The sequence below is a fragment of the Humulus lupulus genome, chromosome 3, assembly GCF_963169125.1.
Source record: "Humulus lupulus chromosome 3, drHumLupu1.1, whole genome shotgun sequence".
Taxonomy (NCBI): Eukaryota; Viridiplantae; Streptophyta; class Magnoliopsida; order Rosales; family Cannabaceae; genus Humulus; species Humulus lupulus.
The window spans coordinates 251,666,309-251,694,064 of record NC_084795.1 but is presented as its reverse complement, the minus strand read 5'-3'; the positions used below and the strand labels follow the sequence as shown (position 1 = coordinate 251,694,064).

General features: G+C 33.3%; 1 protein-coding gene across 1 annotated transcript; it reads right to left on the bottom strand.

The window, feature by feature from the left end:
• Positions 1-8,458: 8,458 nt before the first annotated feature.
• LOC133821597 (dof zinc finger protein DOF3.5-like) lies at positions 8,459-10,287 on the bottom strand. The gene has a single exon (XM_062253792.1). The coding sequence runs from the start codon at positions 9,607-9,609 to the stop codon at positions 8,665-8,667; it is 945 nt and encodes a 314-aa protein (XP_062109776.1). The 5' UTR covers positions 9,610-10,287; the 3' UTR covers positions 8,459-8,664.
• Positions 10,288-27,756: the final 17,469 nt, after the last annotated feature.

Sequence of the window (27,756 nt, the reverse complement as noted above, 5' to 3'; positions counted from 1 at the left end):
TGAGGCAATAAATAATTACATACTACAAACCCCCAATGATTTCATACGGGAATCAAATCAAATTGAATCAAGGGACTTAGTGGAAACATCACCAATTTGCTTGTCTGTTTCAATGTATTCTAAGATTAGTGTCTTATTTTCAACAAGCTCTTTAGTAAAATGGTGTCTAATATCAATGTGTTTTGTTCGTGAATGTTGGACAAGATTTTTAGAAATATTTATTGCACTGGTATTGTCACAAAAAATGGTTAAAGTGTCTAATTCAAACCCATAGTTAGACATCATTTGTTTCATCCATAAAAGCTGAGTACAACAACTGCCAGCTGCAATGTACTCAACCTCGGCTGTAGAAAGAGATATGGAATTTTGCTTTTTGTTATGCCATGACACCAAGTTGTTCCCCAAATAGAAACACCCTCTACTTGTGCTTTTTCTGTCATCTGCATTACTTGCCCAATCGGCATCACTAAAACACATAAGATTAGAATTTGTTTCTTTAGAGTACCAAATCCCATATTCTAAAGTACTGTGAACATATCTAATAATTCTTTTAACATGAGTCACATATGACTCCATGGGATTTCCTTGGTACCTAGTGCATACCCAACACTATAACATATATCAGGATGACTAGCAGTGAGATACAAAAGACTACCAATCATACTGCGGTATAAAGTGGGATCCACCTTAACTCCATTTTCATCTTTTGTTAATTTAACTGTTGTTCCCATGAGAGTTTTGGTATGTTTTGCAGTATCAAGCTCAAACGTTTTACCGAGTTTTTGGCATACTTACTTTGAGATATGAACGTACCATCTTCTGATTGCTTGACCTGAAAACCTAAAAAATATGTTAATTCACCCAACATACTCATCTAAAATTCGTCCTTCATTTGATGAACAAATTCTTGCACTTCAGAGTTAGATGTAGAACCAAACACAATATCATCAACATATATTTGTGCAAAAATTATGTCTTTCTTGATTCTTTTAATGAAAAGTGTTTTATCTACTCCACCTCTACGATAACCATGAGACACCAAAATTTGTGTCAATCTTTCATACCATGCTCATGTGGCTTGTTTCAAACCATACAAAGCCTTTTTTTTTTAATTTGAAAACATGATTTGGAAAATGTGGATCTTCAAACCCCTTTGGTTGTTCAACAAAAGCCTCTTCATTCAAAATGTCATTCAAAAAAGCGGATTTAACATCCATTTGATGCAATTTGAAACCAATGATGCATGCAATAACTAATAACAATCTAATCGATTCAAGTCTAGCAACAGCTGCAAATGTTTTATCAAAGTCCACACCTTCCGCTTGAGTGTACCCTTGTGCTACCAATCTAGCTTTGTTTCTTACTATTGTGCCAAATTCATCACTTTTATTTTTAAAAATCTATTTTGTTCCAATGACATTAGTGTGATTTGTTCTAGGCACAAGGGTCCACACATCATTTCTCGTAAACTGTTCCAATTATTCTTGCATAGCTTTAATCCAATGTTCATCAGTTAAAGCTTCTTTCACATTTTTTGGTTCAAGTGAAGAAGTGAAACACACATGTTGAACGAGATTCACATACCTTTTCCTTGTGGCAGTGCTCTCCACCAAATAACCCAGAATGAGATTAGCAGGATGATTCTTTTTCACCCTGGTTGAGGGTTCTCTATGCATAGAATCAGTGATGATTTTTGGCATCTATGTCTCTGTCTGTTCAGATGGTGATATATCAGGCACCAAGGGTGATGGTTCAGTTGGTGTGTCTAACATAGCAGACAAAATTTCTGATACATCATTTTGTGCATCTGAGGCAACAGGCGCATTTTCTATGAATTTGTCTATCTCCGATTCTATTGAAAATTCTGAAAAATCTTTCATATCATCAACAACAATGTTAGAAAATTCCATAATAGTTTGGGTTCTCATGTTGTACACACGATATGCCCTGCTATTTATGGAATAACCAAGAAAGACCCCAACATCACTTTTAGCATCAAATTTTCCAATATTTTCGCGATCCCTCAATATGTAACAGACATAGCCAAAAATGTGGAAGTAACTTACATTTGGACGTTTACCTTTGCAGATCTCATAAGGCGTTTTGGCTACCTGGACGTAAGAACACATTTATTATTGTGTAGCAAACAGTATTAATAGCTTCATCCCACAATTGTGTTTGACAATTTCTTGCTATTCAACATTACTTTTGCCATTTCTTGAAGAGTACGATTCTTTCTCTCAACAATTCCATTTTGTTAAGGAGTTTTGGGTGCTGAAAATTCATGAGAGATACCACAAGACTTACATAATTCATCATACACATTGTTTTCAAATTATTTACCATGATCACTATGAATTCTTACAATTTTGCCAATATTACAATCCTTTTCAACTCTTAATTTTAAAACACAGATTTTTTAAAGCTTCAAATGTGTCAGCTATTTCTCTTAAAAAATCAACCTAAGTAAAACGAGAGCAATCATCTACACATACAAAAATGTATCTTTTCCATTTAAACTCTCAACCTGAATCGGACCCATGAGATCCATGTGAAGAAATTCTAAAACTTTTGAGGTATTTACATCTATAATACCTTTGTGAGTGATTTTTAATTCCTTGCCAAGTTGACATGGCTCACACTTACCAATAGACTATTTACCCAGTTTGGGTAATCCTCGAACAATACCTGCATTTGACAACTTTTTCAAGTTTTTGAATGTGACCAAGTTTTTCATGCCACAGATCAGTTGAATTATTTATGGCTAAGTGACATGAATTTTTTTTGAGAAAGAGTATAACAATTGTCAACTGATCTGAAACCTTTTAAAACACAATTTCCATTTTTATCAATCACACTACAATCATCACAAGAAAAATTAACAATAAATCCTTGATCACAAATTTGACTTATGCTAATTAGATTAGCTTTCAATCCATCAACCAGCAGGACATTTTCAATTTAGGTAACCCTTCCACATTTAGGGTTCCCTTTCCAAGTACTTTACCTACCTTGCCATCACCAAAAGTGACTACAACACAAGCTTTAAAACTAATACACCTGTCATATGTCTAAAACATCCCCTATCAAAATAACAAAAATTAGATGTATGAGTTCTATGACATGTAAATGTAGCCAGACAAGTATTCACATTCTTTTTGACACATTTTTTTTAGGCGCATGGTGTTTCTTTTGTACCTTGAATTATTCATGATGAATATAATTTGTATTAAAAATATTCATCGTAGTAAAACATTTTGGTCGAATGTGACCTTTGACACCACAAAAATGACAAGTGGGAATAAATTTCTTAGTCCTTTCATTGGACGTCAGATTCTTACCTATTTGTCTCTTGGCTGATGAGATAGTCTGTGATGTTGATGGATCTGAAACCTGCAGTGATAGATCAGAAAAAACAACAGGTAATGAGCGAGTTGGAACAAACACAATGTTTTCCTTTGATTCAAACCCTTTAGATCCCAATCTAGCATTGTTTCTTTGACTTGCATTCAGGACTTCCTCAAAAATTGTAGATCCCGGATTAAGCATTTGAACATTTCTTTTTATAAGATCAAGTTTTTTTTTTTCAGACGATTAATTTTAGCATTTTTTTTTATCAAAAATCTTAGTTTCAAGATTTTTAATATTTTTTTTTCAAGTTCCTCATTTCTGTAAGAAAGAGATTTAATGTTTTTTGCATTTGATCTATTCGCAGCATACAACTTAATCCATTCATCATACATTTTTTTTGTAAGGTTATTCCAGTGAATCTTCATTGACTTTTGATTCATCAGAATCAGTGTCGACGACATTAACAGTACCTGTCATATTATCAGTAATCTTATTTACCAAAACAGTATTGTTTTAGGCAAACAAATTGTCTATTTTTCTGCAAAAAACATGGAAAATTCGAGAGTACAAAAGTTAAAGGAATATTTTGTCTCTCTTCATCGCTGCTTTCAGAGTCATTGCACTCCAAGTAGCACTCATACCTTTTTCTATTTTTTTTTTCAAGGCATTTTCACATTCTGATTGAAGGTGACCAAATCCTTCATATTCCTTGCATTGAATACCCTTTTTATTATTAGGAAAGGAGAGTTTTGAAGATATATTACCTTTAGAGAAATTATTTTTGTTGCCCAGTTTTTTCATATATTTTTTTAAAATTTCTTGTCAATATGGCCAACTCATTATCATCTTCATCCTCATAACTTACCTTCTCAGAACTTTTTCTTTTACCTTGGTCGGTTTTTCTTTTTGTTTGATTTGTTGATTCAGCTCAAAGGTTCAAAGAGAACCAATTAGTTCTTCTACCTTTATGGTATTCAAATCTTTGGCCTCCTCCATAGCCATTAGCTTGGTGCTAAACCTGTCACGTACGACACGAACAATTTTTCGAACTAAAATAGATTCTTATAATTTTTCTCCCAAGGCAAAAATTTCGTTAGCAATATCAGATAATCTTTCATAAAACTTAGTAAGAGTTTCAGTCTCAGACATCCTAAGATCCTCAAATTTTATTTGCAACATAATGGACCTAGAACGCTTGACATCAACAGTTCCTTCAAATTGAGTTTGAAGATTTTGCCAATCTTCTTTGGCCAAATCACAAGAGGATATGAGTTTAATATATCCTTCCCTAACACCATTTAATAAGGCATGTAAGGCCTTTTTATTGTAGCTAGACAATAAATCATTAGTTGTTGACCAATTTAACTCAGATTTTATCGTTGTTTCTCCATTTTTTTCATCAACTTATGTTGGTGCTGACCAGCCTGTCAAAACAATTCTCCATGCCTTCTCATCTTGAGATTTGATGAAGGCCTTCATCCTAACTTTCCAGTAATGATAATTTGAATCATTAAGTAATGTTTGTCGAGTTATAGAATTTCCTTCTGCAAAAAATGACATGTTGCAAATAAAAATACAAACAAACGGAAGGAAAACACAAGATCTCACTAAGAGTTTAGTGAACTGCTTTGATACCAATTGAAATTTTGTTTTTTAAGATTACCAACTGAATTTAACAACAATTTAATTAATGCGAAATAGTTAAACAATTGTTTGAACAAACAAATATTCTGATGTATCAAGACAGATTGCTGATAAATCAGAATATACGAACAGAAAGTAAATAAACAAAAAGTAACGTGACACAAGAAATTTTTTACGTGGTTCAGAAAACTTAGTCTACGGGGCCATGCCCAGAAATAAAATCAATTAGTAAAGTCTCAAAAGTACAAAAAGCAATTGACTTATACAAGTTTAGACTCCATCTAAAACTTTGTAGCAACCTTGAAGTACTCCACTTTAATAATCTAATTGTGACAATCACCAAAAGCACGAAATCCCTTCTAATCTTGATGAGTGCTTACTTTATCCCGAAGTAAGACTTATGGAAATCTTCTCCCGAAGACTTGTATGTCACGACACAAGCTTTATGACCTATTCAAGAATAAATAACACAAAGCACAAACAAACAAAGAGATAGTATAACAAAAACTACTCTTTACAACTAAAATAACTTTCCAAAAGTACAAAGTGTTAGAAATGGTGAAGAGGTAAGAATGGCTGCTGCTTAGGCCTAGTATTTATAGAGTTTGAAAACCCCTAAGCTAGCCAATCTCGTTAATGGCCTAAATCAGACCAAATCAAGAAGTTACTCAAAATAACTTATTATTTCATTTACTGCATGAATTTCCAGATGTGACAGACAACCATTCTATAGCATCAGGAAGTGTATGAACCTAGTCTTAAAACCTAACCAGGTTCATTTCAAAATTTCCTTCTTTTGGGCACAAGAATCATTCAATTTCTTTATTTTAGACAAATAAAATCAAGGGAAAATATACAGAGAATAATTCTTTTATATACATACTCATTATAGACAGGGTTACCATAAATATTTAAGGAAACTTGACTATATATAAAATGCATTTAGTAAAGAATTAATTCTTACCAAAATGTGACACAATCACACTTAAATACCCAATACATAATTTCAAAAAATATCATTTAAATAATAAAATATATTTATTAAAAATGTTAGCCAATAATAGGATTTTGCAGAGTTATAATTTAAACTTTTTAGGTTTGGTGGTAGGTTTTGAATATGATATCGAGCATTTGTGTGTTATGGTGATAACCATAAGTCCCTAGTTTGAAGTAACCTTGTCATGCCTCTTGACTAGATAATGTTACTTTGAACTAGGGGGCTTATGGATACCGTCAAAATTCAAGGCAAGCATTCAATATGAAAATGGATAAACATGAATTCTATTGTAATTGGAGGCTAAGCTTTGCTTTTGGGTATGAGGTATTCCTCAAATTTCTGATAAACTTGACATGATTATGCTTATCTGCTCTGTGAACTGCTGTATAAGTTATAGTTGTAAATTGAATGTCAACAGGTTTGGGTAGTCCTATTTATAGGGGAAATTCTGCTAATTTTTTTTAAAAAATATTTAATACTTAAGAAACTTCAATATTTTAAATAATTACTTAGGTGAACTTCACATGTTTATTGTATGTAGACTTTAGATGTTTATGTGGTACTTAGCTTTTATCTGAGTATGAATGTATATATATATATATATGTACATTAAATCTATATAATTTGTGAATTTTATTTTATTTTAAGTTTATTGGAATGTTCAAATATATTTATTAATATTAAAATAATTACAAATTAGAATTTAAAAAATAATTATTAAAATATATTATAAAAAACCAAATTAATAATAAAAATAAAATAAATATATTTTTATGAAAAAATACTTTTAACTTTGATTATTATGTAAAAACCGAAGTTAAAGCCCTTTTAACTTCGGTTTTTACATAATAACTGAAGTTAAATGATACCTTTTAATTTCAGTTTTTACATAATAACATAAAACTCAACATATATGTACAGTACAATTAATATAATTATACATACAACTATATAATAAATTTCCATGGAGAAAATTCTCATGCCATCTTCTCTGAAACTCAACGCACATAGCCCTTCGAATAATATTTAACCGGTATGCATATCTGACATTATTATTACTTTCTGACTTATGACCACAAAGGAACCTCTTAATTGAAAAAGAGAAGTAAAAATCTTCATCTTATTATAAATTCAAATTATGGGTTTTGTAAACTTTGCCATGTGCATACGGTGATTCTACGTTTCTGCCATGTATAAAAATGGAACTGGTCCAAAGGAATTGGTGATAGTCAAACTTAACTGCCATTTGGATACATTTAATCTTTCTAAAACATACTATATAAATAAAATATATATTTTGAAGAACATATATATTAATATAGTTGTTCGGAAACTGATGATAGGCTTCTGGCCGCTTTGTTTAGCCAATGGGTTTTCTTTACTAGTGACTTTTAATAGGAGTATAAATCTCGACGCCCCAGGGGGTTACTTTTTTTTTTTTTAATAATGGTCAAATTCAAAGACGCTAAAAATGGAAAAGGTTCGTGAGATTTTGGTTGGAGGATATATATATATTATATATATAGTAGTATATATAAATGAACTAATAATTATTTGGCTATAGTTGACAACTCTGACATACGCAGTCACAATAATACAACACAATAGTTTTCAAGTATTTAATTTCATGAAGTTCTACGTCAAAAATATTAAAGTTACTCATTCAAAAATATGAAGAATAATACTAGAAAAGACAAAAAATAAATAAATGAAAAAGTGGTATTCTGATAAATTGATGGGTCTGATTAAGGTTGGCAAGTTTGAGCTGGCCAGAAAGTCTTGATATTCCAACTAGAATTTGTGTGGTTCACATGTTATTATCCCTCACTAGTAGTACTAGTTGAAAGGAGCAATTGATCAAAATTTTATTTCTAAATGAATTCTCGATCCATCTATTTAGAATGGACTTTCTTTACCATTTATTGGCTAGTGGCTTGTGCTCAAGTTGCAACTATTAGAGAGTCAATTCAAATATTGAACATTGAAAAATCAATCTATTAAAAAGGGGTCCCTGTCCTTAGAAGAATATGTACAAGTCATCTGATCTGAGTCCACCTTTAAAATGTTATTTATTTTTCATTAGTTTATTTCTCTGAATCGACTAGATAGAATAATTAACATCAATTCAGCTAGGTCGGGCCAAAATTGTGACAGTCATGGGTATATGTAGTCATATTATTAGCTAAACATCAGTTAAATTTTGACATGTTCATTATTAGAGGAGAGTTATCTCGCGCATAGTGAAAGATTAATATATGCGCATACTTTGATTACCATAACGAAAATGAAAACCCTTGAAAAGTCTCAACAATCTATAAAATAAGCCGATCAATTAGTATAGGTATATAGATATACATGTAATAATCTTGAAATGTCTTTCCAAAACATGTTATTCTTATTAGATAACGCCAATTATTACAACTCGAATTTGTGATAGAACATAAATATGTCTACCAAAGCTTTAATTAGAATTCACTTTGTCAATTGAAGAAACAAAAAATACATCTTTTTTGTTTATTTACTTGGGAAAACTGAGTTTATAAGAATGATACTCATTAATTATTTCAGGTGGTATATCATTCAAATTCTATTCTATACATGAACTCATCAAATATATATTTATATATATATATATACTATATAAAACAAACAAGAAAAATAATATAAAAACATCAAATTTTCTCTGGAGCTGAGAAAGTATCTTCACTTGGCAAATCAAATGTACTCCAATTAACAGTTGACAGGTTTTCATCTTGATGAGCTTCTGGTCCGAGAACTGGTAGCTGTGTTACTTGAATGGCTTGGCTAACCATCATCTGATGATGAGAACTGCTTGACCATAACACCTCCTGTCCTGGCAATGGCGGCAGCCCAAAATGATCACTTACACAATGCTCTGTTCGATCACGATATTGCTTGTGAAACGAGTCCAAACCACAGAAATTGTAAATCTGCTCATTTCCAGTGCTGCAACAATTTTCAGCGGTCAATTCAGAAAGATTGGCATTACTGGCATGGCATCCAACTAGACCGTTTTCTTGTGCCATTTGAATGTTAACATTACTCATAGGAGTGCTTGAAATAAACTCCAAAGATGGATCAATTAAATGATCGCAACCCAATTCCAGGATTTCTAGTCCATTATTATTACTATTATTCATAGTAGTACTCTTGGAAATATCTGGCTTTTGATTCAAGAAGTTGGCATAAACAAGCGCAAGATCAATATGGGACCCATCAGGCAACATTGATGACCTATTGGAATATTCATCTAAGAAACTTCCATTATTATTGGCACCATATGAATGTCCAACCAGACCACTGGAGACAGTAGTAGTTCCATAATTCAAATTCTTCGCCAGAATGGCTCCGTCTGTGGCCGTCGAAAGCCTCAGAGACTTTCCTCTTCGGTTCTTCCGGCAGCCACCTCCAACAGGCACGTTCCTGAGGGACCCTCCTTTGGTCCAGTATCTTCTGCAGCCCTTGCAAAAGTATCGAGGTTGAGTTAAGCTGTAATTGTTGTAGTAACAAAACTTGGTGTTGGAACAGCCACACCTGGGACAATTGGGAGATATCTCAGCGTTAGGCTTCCATATTCCTCTCTCCATCAGTACCATTAATGTGAGTCTTCTTCATTCAGACCTTTTATCGAACGCTTACGGATCAAACTCCCTCTCTCTCTCTGGAGACGTTTAGAGAGAAAATGAGGCAGTTGGGCAACCATGAAATGACCTCAAAAGGGTTATATGGGGTACCAGAATTGCGTTCTCCCCATGCACGTGTAGTGGGTCGAGTCTTCTCTCCTGTGCACATGATGACAGGGTCTAATAGTGGGGAGGTCTTGGAAATGTTGTATGCAGCCGCGCACATGAGATGAGTGCATTGGGCAACAAGTTGTGGGGGGGGTGGGAGTTCTTGGGTTCAGGTGCCGTTAAGGACGAAGGTGGGGTGATGAGTCTCTGCCCCGGCGGCTGATACAAGGTGTCGGTGTTTGTGACACGTGCCGTAAGGGCATTGGTGGGGATGATAGGGGTGTAGGAAGCAAAATCCTCGAGACTCTAATTTTAGGTGCCTTTCAGGAGCAGACAACCCTCTAATCTATTTAGTATTAAACTATAATTCTTTTCGTGTACTACTTGGGAACCCCAAAGTGCTTCCCTTACCACTCACTCGCTCTCTTATCCCTAAGATGTTATGTCCTCAAAACCCTCCTCCTTAAGTGGGATGTTGATTTTTCACTAATAAATGATAAATAAAATTAAGCTGTATATAGCTATTGATGTTAAAAAGCCAAAAGTATAGCTAGCTATATGGTCATGCATAATATAGTAAATAAATCACAATACAGTCAAAATCGGGATGAGAAGTAGTGTGTGAAAAGGAAGAAATATTGGGAAGAAGAAGAAAAAAAAAAGGAGTGGGCGTGCGTGGAAGTGGTAATTTGTTAAAGGAGGAATGTCTCATAATAAGTGGGTATTACCAGTTAATGTATACGCAACTTAGAAGGGATCTCTTGGATCATGGGCTTCTCGGATCCGTAGCTTCTGAATTGAATAATATATATATATATATATATCAAAATCTTATTATTTGCAGTGCAATATTGTGGGAATGTCGATTCAGAATGAAACAAACAAAATAGATACATATTATATCATCCAACAAAATATTGGCAAACCATTAAATATATATATATAACAATAATAATAATAAACCAAGCAAAAAAAAACAAACAATTAGATATCCAGAATCATAAATGGCACCAGTAGCAGCATAAAGTGGGTATTTAATAATTATAGTGGAATTTCATGATGGGTATTTCTCATACTTCAAGCTATTTGCCTATAACCAATTTTTGTATTAATATAAAATAAGCAAGAGAAATATTGGCAAACCATTTATTTTTATTGTTGACGCGATTTGTCGCCAATAGTGAACTGAGCAATAAGAAATTAGGCTCACTCTAAACTGTATAAGAAAAACACTCAGAATTTATGTGATTTAGTGGTTAAAATTTACCTAGTCTTCCATGAGTCTATATTATTGCTTAGTAATCTCTGGGAAAATTGTCATACACAATTTTAGCAAAGTTTTGGCATACAAAAGTTTGGTCCCTTTTTCAGTCCATTCCCTCTTTATTTATAGGGGTTCAACAGACAAGTTTAGGTAATTGTTTTATATATGAGTAACGTACGAGCTTGGGTAACCTCCCAAACGTATCAATAAATGTAATAAAGACATTAACTGCCTGATATTATACATTTTATCATGCAGGAATTACAACAGCTACAACTTGTTATTTATTCGTATAACGTCTTTGGGTCTTCAGGGATTCAAGCCTGTGCATTCCAAGCGTTTACAATGAGCTGAATGCACCCTTCGCGAGCTTGAGGTTTATAGGCTACAACGACCTGAACACCGAGATACTCGAGATGTGGTTTATGCAATCTAAGGATTCAGCTAAGCGACCTCCATGATATATGGTCGACTCGGCTAGGCGATCTCCTTGATGTCTAATCTTAGCTGGGCTTTACTCGAGCTACTCATAAGGGAACTAGTACAACGTTCTTAGGACTGAATAGTCTTCATTAATTGCTTGTCAGCTGTACTGCGAACAAGACATCTCAGCTCGTATTTTTCAAGTACAACATTTTCCCCCCGAGCCTCTGCTCGTGTATGACGTCACTCCTATTTTTGACAAACATAGTAGAGGATTTTCTACTTCTAACATGGGAAATGTGCCCACCTACCCTTTCGAGTATGAGACACGTGTATGATTTCTATAGGCATCTATTCGAGTTTTGAGTATAGTGAAAGTTGTCTTGTTACCTTTTTGACGTCGTTTTGTCTATTTAATTTAAGCCATTCGATCTAAAATTGCTTCGATAGAATGGATCCGGATCTTTCCTGGGCTTAGCCTATATGTAAGCCTCCTTAGTCGATCTTTACCACCTTTACATCCTTTGCTAAAAAAAATTCCTTTTCCCTCCCATTTTTCTGAAGTTTCTCGAGAACCCTCTGGCGATTTCTCTCTAATTAATCATCCCAGTCTTTCCATTCCTTCAATCCTTCAATCTTTAATCTTCTATCAGAACTGTAAGTAATTTTTTTAATGTTACTTTTTTTTACGTGATAGCTCTATCAAGGGTTTATGCTTGATAGAGATAGGTTGTAAGGAGAGTATAGGTTTATTTAGTCGAGTATATTGAGAGAGTAATGAAATAGGTAAACTTTCTGGGCATTTTCTGGGTTTTTGGGGTTTGAATCAAGAACAAATTAGGCTAGATTTCTGGGTTTCTAATCGAAAAACTGGGTAGCTTAGTTCTTGGGCAGATTTGCATTAAAACAGCTTTTGAAAACTAGATTTTGACACGCGATTTCTGAGGATTAGGGCACGTGAATTAGGTGCATGTGTGGATCCATGTACACGGGTTCTAAACCCATATTAGTTCGTAGGATTTCCAGCTCGTAGACTTCTCTCTTATAGGATCTCTATTTGAAGGAGTCAAAGTGGAGAAGTTTCACTTTATTTGGGCGAACCCATATCTTCTTCCATTGATTTGTTCTTTTATTCAGATTTCTAACCACAAAATCAAATAAGAAACACCAAAACTAATAAACTTTACTCAATAATTTTAGATATAGAAAATGAGATTTACTCCAAAAGTCTAGCCTTCCTCACGAAGAACCAAACATGTCGTTCAACCTTCCTCACGATGCCCCTCATCCCTAAAGAACCAAACATGTTGTCCTTGTCCCTAAAGCACAAACCCACTGCCCCCGAAGCGTTTTGAAGCTTCTAATCTCGACCTCTATGTTTCTGCCAATGTTCTCCCCACCGTCACCTCTGGCTGTCAAGCTCCAGATCCCAGATCCAGGTCAATGAAGTTCTCCCCGGCATCGAAGGCTTCTATCTGCAAGCCTCGAACTGCAATAAAGCACCCTCGTTGCAAGCTTTGATTTGATGTTTGCCCCAAATCTATAGAAGAAGAAGAAGATGAGGAGGAGGAGGAAGATCGAACAATTTTTCAATTTTTTTCTAGCTTCTTTTTAGAAAAAGTTTTTCTTAATATTAATTTTATTAGTTTAATTCTTTATTTTATGTGGTGAGCACAGATTTGACCAACGACATTGAGCCAAATAAATGATAATAGAAATTGAGAACTGAACAAAAATATAATATGACACCAAGATTTATAGTGGCTCGGCCCCAAGTATAGGTAATGACCTACGTCCACTTAAATACTCTTATTATTGTAGTAAATCCCAAAACCACAATCAGATGAGCCAGAGTCAACTGAGCGTGCAAAGTTCTGTGTATAAAAGTATGCAAATGACAGCTTAGTCTATAATGATTCACTAAGCCTCCTATTTATAAGCTTAGAAATTTACATTGATGGGTTGTGGGCCTTACATAGCTTGCATGGCAAGTAATAATAAAATAATGGAAATAATCGATGGATAATACCTTTTAATAAATATCTAATCTTATGCGTCTTTTCTGTAGCGTACGAACAACACTAGTCAATGAATCTATCAACTAGATCTATAGGGTTCTTCTGACTAAAGCTTTGACCATGTCCTAACCAACTGTGTGATGAAGCTTTCTGTGAATCTGTATATTCTGGTCAAAGGTCGACTAGTCTCTTCAAAGATTATGTCGTTTTTTTAGTTGTCATGTCATAAATCCGCACCACGTCATCACACTAGTTTTTGGGGGAAATATTTGCACTCGAAATTTATCATGATGCAATCAGCATTAGAAAAACTTATTTGAACAACGTTTTTATACGAATAGACCTCATGACCTGTCCTTTTAGTTGTACTTTCCATTGCCTTGAAAAAATAAATGCCATAATGACTCTTTTTCCAAAAAAGAAACGGATGGCTACACGAATCCCCATACGCCGAAAAGTACCTTTTTTGCATCACATTTTTCACCTACCTCCTAGAGTATATAAACCCCTCTTCCTCCTCCTTCAATTTTTACATGTATTTTCTCTTTCTTCAAGAACATAAAAAATCTTTTGAAAACTTCTCTTGAGGCATGAACAATTCGAGCCTGTTCCGAGCAATTCCAATTGATTTCTGCTCAAATCTTCAATTCAAGTAAGTTCGTATACTCCAATCTTCTATCTTTTTGCCATTTTCTGTTAAAAACTATCAAAAATCGAAATGTTCTTGAGGTTTTTCTTGAATTTTCGTTGAATCTACTGTGAATTCAGAGGCTTGGAGACTAGGAAAGTAAGTTATAGAGTGCTTAAAAAATTTGTGTAGACTTTTTTTTTGTGTAGAATCATAGTTTTTGACTTGAAATTGAAGTAATATTTTGATTTTTAACTTTTTGGGAAAAACCCAGATTTTCCCACTTCTTGGGCAGATGTTTTATTTTCACTTTTTAATCTGAAAGTTTTGTTGGTCGCATGAATGATCTTGTTTGTCCTTAATTATTGTTGGTCGTATAAACTATAATGTTTATCCTCGACCAGTAGACATTTAATCTTGTAAAAAAATACACTCTATTGGTCAAATTAGATCCTCACCTCCTCTTCTTATTCTCAGATATTCATACAAGACTACTGGGAGATCAAAGACCAATAGATGACGACTTGCTAGCCTTGCTATTTGAGGATGCCGAGCAGAACACTCCTCAAATTCATTCTCAAAATCCTGCCCCAAATTCTAGTTCCAATACTCCTCTTGTTACTAAACCCTCTCCTCTGATGGCTCGAGTAAAACAAGTCCCTCACAGGAAAAAGAAGGATCCTAAAATATGTCGTAAGGCAACCAATAATAACAGAGAAGCATCTACATCAAGAGAAGGTGTTACAGAACTAATTCTTCCTCACGCTATCATCAAGTTGGGTACCAAGAAGGAACAAGTTTCTCAGTATGTTGCTCCACCCAGCGTACCCTGCAGGGTGGTCAATAATTATCCCAAGAAGTATTGTCTTTGCAGGATTACACTATATCAACCAACACCCTGTTGGTAATTGATTTACCATGTGTGCAGCTGAATGCACTGGGTGGTGGGCCTAGGGATTTCAAAAAAAATTATTTAAACAATCTTTAAATAACCATATTCATTAACATGCGTACATTCATCAATGACATAGAAAAAGATAATGAATTTTACTAGTTGTAGAACTATCAAGATTCCTCGCTATCTTTATGTATCTCTTACAAACATCCAATCCTTAGCATCCTCCAAAATACTCAGACCAAGATCTTCCAAGTTGTATCTCTACACCTTAAGATGCAAGTGGGCACGTAGAGTAATGGTGGGAATTTTGTGATTTGCAAGATGCTTAACCCAAAATTGCACATGGTGACGTGGTGTTTGAAGAGGACACGTAGCAGTAAACGACATCGAAACTCCAAAGAGCTGGTCGAGATGAGTTAGCTGCTCGAGTAGACTTCATCTGGATGAAGATAATTGTCTGCCTTGCGAAGGATTGAGGGCCAACAAAGCTTGCTGCTCGAATGGAAGGATGTTGGTTGAAGGCTTAGTCACCATACACTACAAGAAAAATTACTTTCAATAAGACCGAAAAAGTATTATCAAATATATACCATAACCCTTTTTGATGTGTTAAAGAAAGCAGTTTTATAGTAGGTCGGAGCACTTTGCATAACACTTTTCCATAGTTATAGACATGTGTTATGGTATAGCCTACGACAACACTTTTGTTGTGTTATTTTAATAGTTAGATAAGTATTTCATTATGCTATTTATAAATATATTATATAACACTTTTTTGTACTTATAAAGTAGTGTTATGATACACTTTATAATAACACACTTTCTGCATTATAGAAAATAGTTTGCATAACATAATTTTATGCTTATAAACTAGTGTTATTGTAATAGATACAATAACACATTTTTTGTATTATTCTAATATTTGGATAAGCTTGAATTATTATTATATAAACCTATACATTATAATCATTTCTTATTGCTTTAATTCAAACCCACTTCATTTAATATACTTAAGACACCCTTAACATTGTACAAATATATTTTTGAGTACCAATTATATGGTTCATAACACATATAACCAAATAATTGTGTCAAAATACATTCAAGATTATCGTAAAAACAATCCAAAAGTCTTAATATATTCAACACTGCCTAATTAACATAAACAAAATATTCTCACAATAGTCAACAAAATAGTCTTAAACAGTTGCATATTCAAAAGTAAAGGTAGGAATTCATGATCTTCCAAATGTCTGCACACCAAAGCCTTCCAAATAAGATTTTCTTTTGCACTTCACTTGTTAAATCTGGTAAATAAAACATAAAAGAAAAACTAATGAGGTCATGAAATATCATATCATTCATCTAAAATAGTCAATAATATCATGACACATAACCAAATTTACAATAATTGAGTTTGAATAATAAACAAGTTATTATATTACACACATTACTACAACTATCTATACTTAAGTGACCTTAGAACTTTAATTAAATGGTGCATAATATTATTGATTCTAGAACTATTGATGATGTTTCGATTATGATATTATTGAAGTAAGTTTTGTTGTATGATTTAATGTAAAATATTTTATGTTTTCAATTAAGTTGATAAATTTTGGGTTTGAAAAAGTTAATTTTCCAGTGTTTCTTGAGTGATTAAATGTCAATTATATATGCACTTAATTTGATATTTTTGATCTGCTGACTACATGATAAAACACATAATATATACTGAGTAAATGACATATTTTGGGTATTCAAGCTAAATTTTTTTTTCAGTTTAGGTCCCCAATAATTTTTCGAATGGGGTATCTCTAGAAGAACTTGAATATGATATATTTTGGGTTTGAAGAATTTGATTTTCAAGTGTTTTAGTCAGAACCTCTTGTTGTTATAAAACAGGGGAAGAGAATAGATTTTTGGCCTTTGAAGTTAAATGTTGGGAATTCGAATGATGCATATGATAATGCTTTCTTGGTTGCACATAATATTTTTGTTGAATAATCATGAATATTCTCTTCTTCTATATGATTTTCTCTCTTTCATGTTGGAATTTAATTGTTTGTTTTGTGGAAAAAAATTACTACTGCTTATCTTTGTCTTTTTTAATATACAGGCTGATAGGACCTAGATTGTTCTTACATTGGAATATCTAATGGCAACCATAAAACAAAGGTTTTTGGCCAAACTTCTATCCCTGTTTTATTTCTATTGATGTGGGTTCCATTCTCAAATTATTTTTTAAAAGAAAAGCAATGATAAAAGAGTTTCTAATTGTTGTTTATTCTGTAGTGGGCATGTGGAAGCAGCTGTTAAGAGCTATAGATAGGTTCTGGTTCTTCGATCTTACTTTCTGGAGACAACTTGTAACTTGCTCCATACATTACAGATTGGTAGTTTTTATTTTATTTATAATTTGACTCTTTTTAATTACTTGTTAATTTGTAATGTTATGTTAGTTATATTTCTCCACTGAAATCTATGCAATTTTTGGTTTAGAAATAATGTAATTTTGAGTTCATCTGCACTTCTTAGCTCTATAATTTATTTTATTACAAATTTAATTTGTTTGGTATTCTCCCAATCCAACATTGAATGCACTTTAATTTTGAATAACATGTCCAGTATTCTTATTATTTTATTTTATGTATGTATGTCACACCTTCGCATTTACTCTAAATGATGCTAATTACGGTATGATTTTGGATTCACTGTTAGAAGAAAGTGAGTTGTAAATCAAGTAAAGAGATCTCAAACTGTATAGAATTAAGGAGAATAGATTATTGGTACACAGTCAAATAGTCAACGTTTTGAAGTGAGGATCAGATTAAGCTATTTAATAATAAATATCACTATTACAGCAACACCAATAAAATAATGTTAATTATATTGTTAATGTCTTAATAATTGTTATTATTATATTAAAGAAAAGAAATGGAGGCAGAAACATGTTTCTATGCACATTCATTTTTCCAAATTTTCCTCCCTCTTTTCAGTGCCCAACTTTCCCATCCATAATGCAATGGGATTTGGGATTTGATTCATTGGGATGGAGATTGGGTTTTTCTTGCTCATTCACATTTGAAAGTTTTATATTGAAACTTGTTTGTTTATTGTCATATATATATTTTATATATAAATGTGTATATTTGTTTCTCAATATGGGTAAAGTAAGAGGTGCATTAAATGGTCAAAATGCACATTATGATCATCAACATAAACTAGCCTATTGATATACTCAACCATTATATCCACACAACATGCAAACTTTTGTACAAATACAAATTATAATACTAATTTTGTGAATTAAATTTATTATTATTTTCTTTTTCCAAGTCAGCCTAGACTTGAAAGCTGGAACTAATACATGAACACCATAAGTTCATTTAAGAACCCTAATAGCTAGTGAAGAAGCCATGATTTACAAAAAGGGGGAGCCAAAAAAAATTTCAATAAAAATTATATAATATAATCTATGTTTTCATACTCTATAATCTATAGTTTTTCATCTTGAAAATTCAAGTACACATAATCTAATATATATGTTGAGGGTTTTAGACACTTAACGAACTCTTTTATCTTGTACTAACAGAATTAACGGACAACTCAGCATCTACTTATGTTCTATAAATAGATGAAGTTAGTGAAGGCTAAGGCATGAGATGTTTTAGAAGAGTTTTAGTTTTACTGTCTGTAAAGAAGAGAGTCTAGAAGTCAAAATTTTCTCTCTGTAGTTTTGTTTGAGTTATGGAGCAAGAATCCTGTGAAGACCGTGTAATCATTTGTGATGTATTGATGTACAAGTTCAGAATCAATAAAAAAAAGCTAAGCCTATTGGGGTTGTTCTCTCTCGTGGAGTAGGTATCTTTGTGATATTGAACCACGTAAATCATTGTCTCTCCTCTACTCACTATTTATATAATTCTTCTCATATATATCTTGTGTTTATCTTGTGTTTGTTCTTTGTTACATATTCTTGAATATATTAGCTGTTGCTTATATATTACTAATTGCTTCTTGTCTAGACCGTTTTACAACAATATATTTGTACGAAAGTAAAATGTAAAAATATAATGAATATAAATTCATATACCTCAAAACATCAATTTTTTTTTCATAAATGTAAGAAATGTATCTTACAACAACTTAGCATGTCTCCTGTATGTTATTAGGATTTTCTTTGTTTAGTTCACAAATTTTTCTTACCATTAATTGATATTACTTGTACTTTTTTTTTATTTAACTCATCTTTACAAACTGGGGTTGCAGATTACATAGTTGGGCAAGCCAAAACCATAATAGAAAGAAGAGCATAATGAATCGTGGAATAGATGGGAGTTATCTTCAAACTTTTATGTGTTTTGATTATGTTTTGTTGTTCACTTTTTAAGTAAAATATGTGGAGGATTAGTAGTTTGATGTGACTTATGTTAATTGTAAAACTTCACCTAATAATTTTATTTAGTGGTGATAGTTATGGTTTGAATTGAATATTATATTAGATTTGAATTAGTAAATGTTCAATGTTATAATTTTCATAGTTTGCCAAGTATGATTAATTTTACATTTGTTGATCAATTAATATAAAGGTTACCTCACCATCTAAAGGTTACCTAACCATCTATCAATACCAAGTAAAAAAATTAAAACACATAATAAGTTTTCTTCCTTATATCACCGCAACACACAAGCAAATTTTCCAGAACCTACTTCTCTAAGACACACAAGTTTTCAACCTTCCGTTATCACCGCAGCACACAATTTTAATCTTAGAACCTACTTCTCTACGAATGAATATTTAAGATATTCAAACTCCTCTAACATTTGTATGATATTAATAAAAGAGTTAAGAGAACATATTTCAGTACCTCTTGCAATTAATAATCAAGTTAATTAACTTTGCAATCCTCTTTGCCAATTTGATCCACAACCTAAAGAATATAATCAATACCTAAAAGATTAATACAAAATTAAAATTAAATGATACAATAAGTAAGAAAATTATTTATACATTAAATTTTGGGTATATATGGTCAAGATTGAAGGTGGAAAAATAGGTCAAAAATTCATTTAATTAGTTAAGTAAAAATAAATATCATGTTAGTAGTATAGTGTTTATTTCAATTTTAACTAGAGTTGATTTTGTATGAAAATATAATTATTTTCTATCATGTGTCTTAAAAAAATATAACTCTAATACTTCTATTCTCAATAATAATTCCAGATGCCAATCAAATTATATTCTCCATCAATTTTTTACGTACATTAGTTTTATTAATCTCTTGAGTACTTAACCAATGATCTGTGTGAAGCCTATTAGGGGACAAAAATCAATGGCTAAGTCTCATTTTCTTGTCAAGCACTATATAAAATGACTTTGTTACCTAACAACAAACAAAACCTTCATGTTTGCAAGATATAATCACAGGAAATTTGAACACAAATTAGATTAGAATCAACAATGAACTGTTTTTAGTTATGTTATTGACAAACAAGCGGGCGGGGTGCATATCCTCTATATAGCTTACTGGTCGTTCAAGTAAGCTATCCTTTTGTAGAATTGGCTCTCTCTCTCTAGCCTCGTACTAATATTTACAAGCATTGATTATGCTACTATAAAAGCTATCAAAGGTGCAATCAGTGAGTCAGGTTCTCATGTCAATAAACTATATAATTTGATTTTGACTTTCGATTATTATTATTGGAAATTTCTTAATTATTATTATTATGTCAAAAGAATTTCTTATAGGTGCACACTCAGTTGGAATATCAAAATTTACACAATGATGGATAATAGTCTTAAACCTTATATAAAAATAAAAATAATGAGTGTCACCTTAAAAGAAAATTGAATGATTTAGAATCCATGTCTCGATATTATGTGTAGGTTAAATGTGCAAAATAATTGTGTCCCTAGCATTGTAAGATTCTAGGTCTGTTGTGCTAAAAAAATAAATAACTAAGGTCTATTGCTTGGCCCAATCCTGCCACTCATTCACTTCTCTAATGGCCCAAACAATCTCTATTTCTATTCCTCACTTATCTTTATCATTTTCTTACTTACATTTAAAAACAGTGAAATATATTATTTAGAGAATCTATTAAGTGTAAACAAATTATTACACAGAAAAGCATTCAGTTTTTTTTTATTTAAAAAAAATCTATTGGAAGTATTCAAAAGAAAAAAGAAAAAAAATTCAACTTGCCTTTATTTAAATAACACTCATCATTCAAGAATCTAGTTAATTTGATCAGAAATAATTGAGAGGATATGCATAATGATTTAACGTGAGTTACTTCTAATAGTTTTAGCTCGATTTTGTCTCCTAACAGAACTGTATGGTTCTAATCCTCTTTATGTATATATACACAATTTATCTAATATACTGAAGTTAATATTTTATAATAGTTGTAATGTAATGAACAATATTGCTTATAAATTTTGATATTGGTATTAGAATTTTCTTTCTCTATATAGCTTATTGACTGTTCAAGTACAAATTTTCCTTCTTTGTACTTTTGGTTCTTCTCATGAGCAGTCTCCTGAAAGAAACCATCAAAATAACTTATAGGGGCAAAGGATATAGAAAAAATGTTGACAACATAGTATTACTATCTCTAATTCTCTACTCATACAGCAATAAGAAAGGAAAAAGAAAACCTTTTGGATAGCTAAATTATTTCATCACTAAACACACAATTTTAGACTAAACATGGAAATGTTAAGCTACATCTCAATGCTTGTAAGATCGCAACAAAACTTTCATCAGTGCAACATTAGATTCTGGTTCCACATACTCTCATAGAGTTCATAACTCCCACATGGCATCAAAAAGTATTCTAGGGATTTAGAAGAAGAATTTTACGTTAAAAAACACAAACACTTTTAATAGTATGATCTTACAAACGTACACTTGAATGTATTAATATTAAGAGGATAAAAATAAAGAAAAGTTTCACAAATGTTACATAAGATTATATTTAAAACAATTGATATTTTTTCTAATGGGGAAAAAATAAATGAGGCATTTCTAACATGAGGAATATATATGATGACTTTCATAAAGACTTGGATTGAGCTGAAAACGGAAAGAATCAGTTCCAAGTCAGAAAGTGAATTAATCATACATTTCATAGCAAATGGAATTTAGAAACCTAAAGCTAATTATGATAAAGCGATTAAGCCAATAAATCGAAGCAAACAAATGCTTTTATCATCTAGCTTTCCAATATTTTTTAATCGAACTGAACTATTTGAAACTCAAAATTCAGAACAAAAGAAAAGGAAAAGGTAACTAAAGAATGAATCTTACTTAAAAATGTTAATCAACCAAAGCCAGGAATGGTTTGGCAAAGTAATGAAAAAGCAAACTCCAGCATCTAACCAAACAATAGAGACAATTGCTAGAGTAATCTTAGAGACAGTCTGACCTCCACGCTGTATAAATACAAAGCCATCATCACCAACAAAAGGTCAAATTCAAAAATAGCAATACATAACAACATAATTACCACACCAAAACAATAAGGCTCCTCAATCAAGAAGAAGAATCTTACTTCATAGATTGCAATTTGTACCAACGTAATTGCCGTCAAGAGAACAACATGTGATGAAAAAGCAACATCATTTGCAGCAACGGGTATCATCTGATAACATAAACACATTATTCATATACAAACAAAGAACAAGTATACCTTAACACAATCTTCTCACAAACTCAAAAGATCTGATATGAAGAAATTTGAATACACAAACCTCCTTGGAGCCATACTTCTGAAGATACTGATTTTGAATGGGTGAGCTAAAGTAAAGGGTGGTGTTGTAAATGAGATAGGAGGAGTGCTTTGTTATATTAACTTATATAATATTGACTAAAAAGAAGACCAAAAAATACTCAATATAAATAGAATAAATATAATAACAGATGGGTTATATGATTTGATATATATATGTGTGTGTGTGTGTGTGTAAATATAATATGATAAAAATGAGTTATGCCACTATAACTGTAACGCCCCAACACCTGGGACCGTTACGGTGTGCCTTGTAAACAGTGCTAAACTCGCTAATCGAGTCATTTGGCCAAAATCGTGAACTAAGTATAATTAGCAGATTAGGGATTAAACATTTTGGTTAGGATGTAACGTTTCACTAGAACGTTTAATATATATATTGGGATCCCGAAAATATGATTCAGAGTTTATTACAGAAAATATTTACAACAGGCCGTTCTAAGCGGCAAAACAGGGTTCAACCCTAGTTCCACTTTAAACCTCGGCCGTGGCGGACGAGCAGCTGCATATGTACACGTCATCACCTAAGCTCTCCAACTCAAGGATAGTCTAGCTTCCTCTTGCCTTTACCTGCACCACACAACACCCGTGAGCCGAAGCCCAGCAAGAAAACATAACACTATACATAAGCATTATCAAATGATTATCATTATAATCACACTGAGCGTAAAACTTTCAAACCAATGAGTGAACATCACATGATTCAAGAGGGAGAGTGGCTGCTAGGTAAGCCACTAGCCTCCAAGCACTTATTTCATTCATCGACCCTCGGGGTCGGTCTGGCATTAATGCTCCTTGAGTCATTCAATGCTGATGGTCGATTAGATCTAATCTCTGTTGGCTTGCGTGATCCACGCTAAGGCCGTTCTGACTAATAAGTCAGCGCTATGTGACCAGTTGTAATGACCCACTACTCTAGACTTTTGGACCATTAACAAAACTATACATACAAATCCTTAATAAAACTTACATTTGCGAAAATACCATAAACTTTATTGGAAACTTGTAAAAATAAAAGTTACTCTCATAAAATAAGTAGGATATGGGATCCCATTGTCTTTAAAAACAAAACATGATTTAGAATGAAAGGAATTACATAAGAAGTGCGGAAAATACATGTAAAGATCATAAAAAAAATGAGACTACATCCTCGAAAATCGAACTCTCGACTCCTTGAATCCATTCACCACCGATACACATTCTCCCAAGCATCCATGAATCTTACCGCCACTATAGCTATTTTCCTGGACATATAAACAAAAAGGAATGAGCCTAATGCCCAGCAAGGAAAATCTAACACATAGTTCATATACATAAATTTCATAAGAAACATAAAGACATAACATAACACTTATTACATACACATACTATAATGGCCATTATTACTTGGGGTCCCATAGACTAAACAAGTCATATGCCCATGAGATTAGCGGGGTCCTACTAGCTAAGTAGGTCATATGCCCATAATCTATTTGGGGTTTTGTTAGTCAAATGGGTCATATGCCTAAGCCTACAAACATACATATTTCATAACACTTATCATAACATAAGAAACATAAGATAACATATAAAACATATAACATATGCATTTCTATCCTATTTTCCTTACCAAAGTTACCGGGATATGAGGACAGAGTTGGGACTTTTGGAACACTCCTAAAACCATATATAACATGGTGAGTAGATTTGAAGAAAAAGAAATGAAAGGAATGGAAGGACTAAACCATTGAGAAACATACTTACCAAAACCTTTTTGCTCAAGAGCTTTAGATTTCCTAACCAAAATAAAAATTAAGGTTAGAGGCTGAGTAGAAGACTATGAGAACTTAAAAGAACAAGTACATAAATGAACTAGAGTTTTGGGTTACCTTGAAGACTTGTAAGACCAATCTACACCTCAAATCGAAATACTATGAAACCTTACTTCCCAAAGTGTTTGATAAGCTTATGGTGATCAAGCTTATGATTCCCCAACCCAAGTGTTTACACTCTCATACTCACTTAGCACTTGCAGCCTCTGAACTTAGAGCAAAAGATGAATAATGACTGGGTACTAGGTCCTATTTATAGAGTTTAGGAATGAAAGGATCTTAATTTCACTTGAATAAAAATAATAGCTTTTTAGGTGAAAATAATTTGAATAATCGTTCAGCAGAGGCTGAAGACTCGTTCAAAAAGGTGCTGGACTTATCAAGAGGTTGAATGGCTGAATGGAAAACAAATTCAAAATGTTTCAAAATATACTGAAGGAGGCGATATATCGCCCCCTGTAGGCGATATATCGCCTGGGCTAGTATGCCCGAGGCTGTCGTGCATCGTCTCGTGTTTTCCGTATCTACGTGCTGCGATATTTCGCCCCCTATAGCTGCGATATATCGGCACACACTGATTAATTAAACACGAAATTACACATTTTTAGCTAAGTTTGAATGGAGTAAACAGCCTTGACTAAGCCCTCAACGTATTCAAAGCTGCTGACTGACCTTATAGCATTCAAACTTTTACCCTTATTAAATTAAATCCTCAAAATACTTAATCCTTAATCATCCATACCTAACATGCGCTTAAAATCCTATTGGTTCTTATCTAAACCTTATAGTATAATAAATATTATCCTTAATATCAGTCATATTAATCAAACCTTAGGTTAAACTTAATATTCTTAAACTATAGGTTAAACTTAGAAAATCTACAAGTACTACTATGAGTGTCCAATTAATTCCCGGTCTGAACCAAAAATCCACAGTTACAAAGATAATACTATAAATACTATAATACTACAATCTAACTAGCTAAGTAAAGTTCTTGGACTCTACACCAGTGTCCAGTATCACTGCCGAACCTGACTAATAAGTCACAACTTCACAGCTGGTACTAACACCTTTGCCAATTCTGATTGACGAGTCAGTGCAACGTGACCAGTGCCCAGTACCACTGCCGAACCTGACTAATGAGTCACAGCTTCACAGTTGATACTAGCACCTTTGCCAAGTCTGACTAATTAGTCAGCACCATGCACAAGTAAGCAATGCTATCAATATGTATCATATGCCAGTTATCCAAGAATAGGGCATTCAGCATGCTTACTAAACAGTTGCTAGCATAATCATGATCATGCACAAACTCAGAGACTCAAGCTCTGGCCAATCTCATATTCATCATTCATGGCATGCCCTAATCACATGTTTCTCGTGCATCACATGCATCACACTTAATCATCCAGCATGCCTCAATAATAATCATATGCAAATGGGCAAGATTGCCAGGCATTCATTATGCTATCAATGTTTACATTTAAACATCCAACAAGCATCAATCATAACCATGCATGTCACATATGCACGGGGTGCATTTTTCTTACCTCGATGTCGAGCTAGAACGATTTAAAGAACGACCCTTGAGAACGATCAACTTTCAGTCCTTTAGCGGTCACCTAGTCATAACCAAATATAAGGTATCATCAATAAAAATGATCAACACAAGTTCCCAAACCAATATCTAGCCTTCGGGACATCAATCCCCACTTAACCGGGTACTAGGTACAACCTCGAGGCTTATGGCTTGAATCCCCAAGCTAAAAACATGTTTTTGGGCTAAAAGGTCACTAAGGGCCGCGACCCACCCTAGCTGCGCCGCGACGCGCCTCCCAAACAGAGACCACCCTCTCTACCAGACGCCTTGAGCCGCGGCGCACCACAGCCATGCTGCGGCTCAATACCCAATTTTGCCCAGAAAACTCAGCACGCGCACCAGACTTTCCCTGCGTTTTTCCCTTGAAACCAGCCCTTCAAACTTGTCCCAAACCTCAACCTAACACCCAATTCAACCACAACTCACCCCCATCAAAACCCAAAGTAAACATCACCCAAACTTCCATTAATTCAAACTTTCTACAAGAGATTCACAAGTTAAAAACTAAAACTCAAAACAGAGTATGAACCAGAAACTTATGGTTGAAACTTACCTCAAACACGATTTGAATCCTTCCCAATGGCTGAACTCAGGCTAAACCTCCCCAAGCTTGACTCCCTAGCTTGCTTCCTCAAGATAGGCTCTCAAAACTTAAAGAAGAGGGTGAAGGAGGACTTGTACGGGAAGAAAGGGAGAAGAATGAAGATAGACTCTGTTTTATTCTGTTTCCACAGCCTTCTAAAACTCCCTTAAGCTGATATAAATCCTTAAGGTCAAAAGACCATAATGCCCCTAAGCCAAATAAACCCCTCTAAAAGCTTCTAAACACTCCCAAGGGTATATTCGTCATTTCCAACCTATTCCGTTTATTATAATTAACGCTCTCCAATTCCCGCTAATTCCAACATTCTCAAATGCCAATAAATCATACCCCATTACCCTTTAATTCCCGGTAATGCTCTAATAATTAATTTCACCCCGAGACTCACCCCGAGCCCCGAACTTAAACCCGTTATGACTAGACCGAACACTTACATCTCATGATCGTCTCATGTCGACTAGCTCGAACCAATCCACCTTATAATGTGGCTATATTAATTAATCACAACCATGCACCCAAAATATACAACTACGCCCACAGTGGCCAAATTACCAAAATACCCTCACAATAATAAATTCTCCCATATGCATGCATTCACCATCATATAATAATATAATTCACGTAAACATGCATATGATCATTAAATACTATAATAAATCAATTATGGCCCTCCCGGCCTCCTAATCAAGGTCCTAAACCTTATTAGGGAATTTGGGGCATTACAATAACATAGAACGTATGTATAATAAATGTGTAAATATAAAAAATAAGTCAGATGAATTAACACAATAGCAAATCATAACAAACCATAGTACACAACCAAATCAAATCTAAAAAAATTAACACAATAACAAGTTAACTAAATCTTTGTTAAGGCAAATATTAACATAACAAACCAACAAAATTATGGTTTGAAGGGCACCATCAGACCATTTTTCGAACCGAAAGATGCACATTTACACAATCCACCAG

Coding starts and splice junctions, on each gene's coding strand:
- LOC133821597 (XM_062253792.1), bottom strand. CDS start 9,609: ATGGTACTGATGGAGAGAGGAATATGGAAGCCTAACGCTGAGATATCT.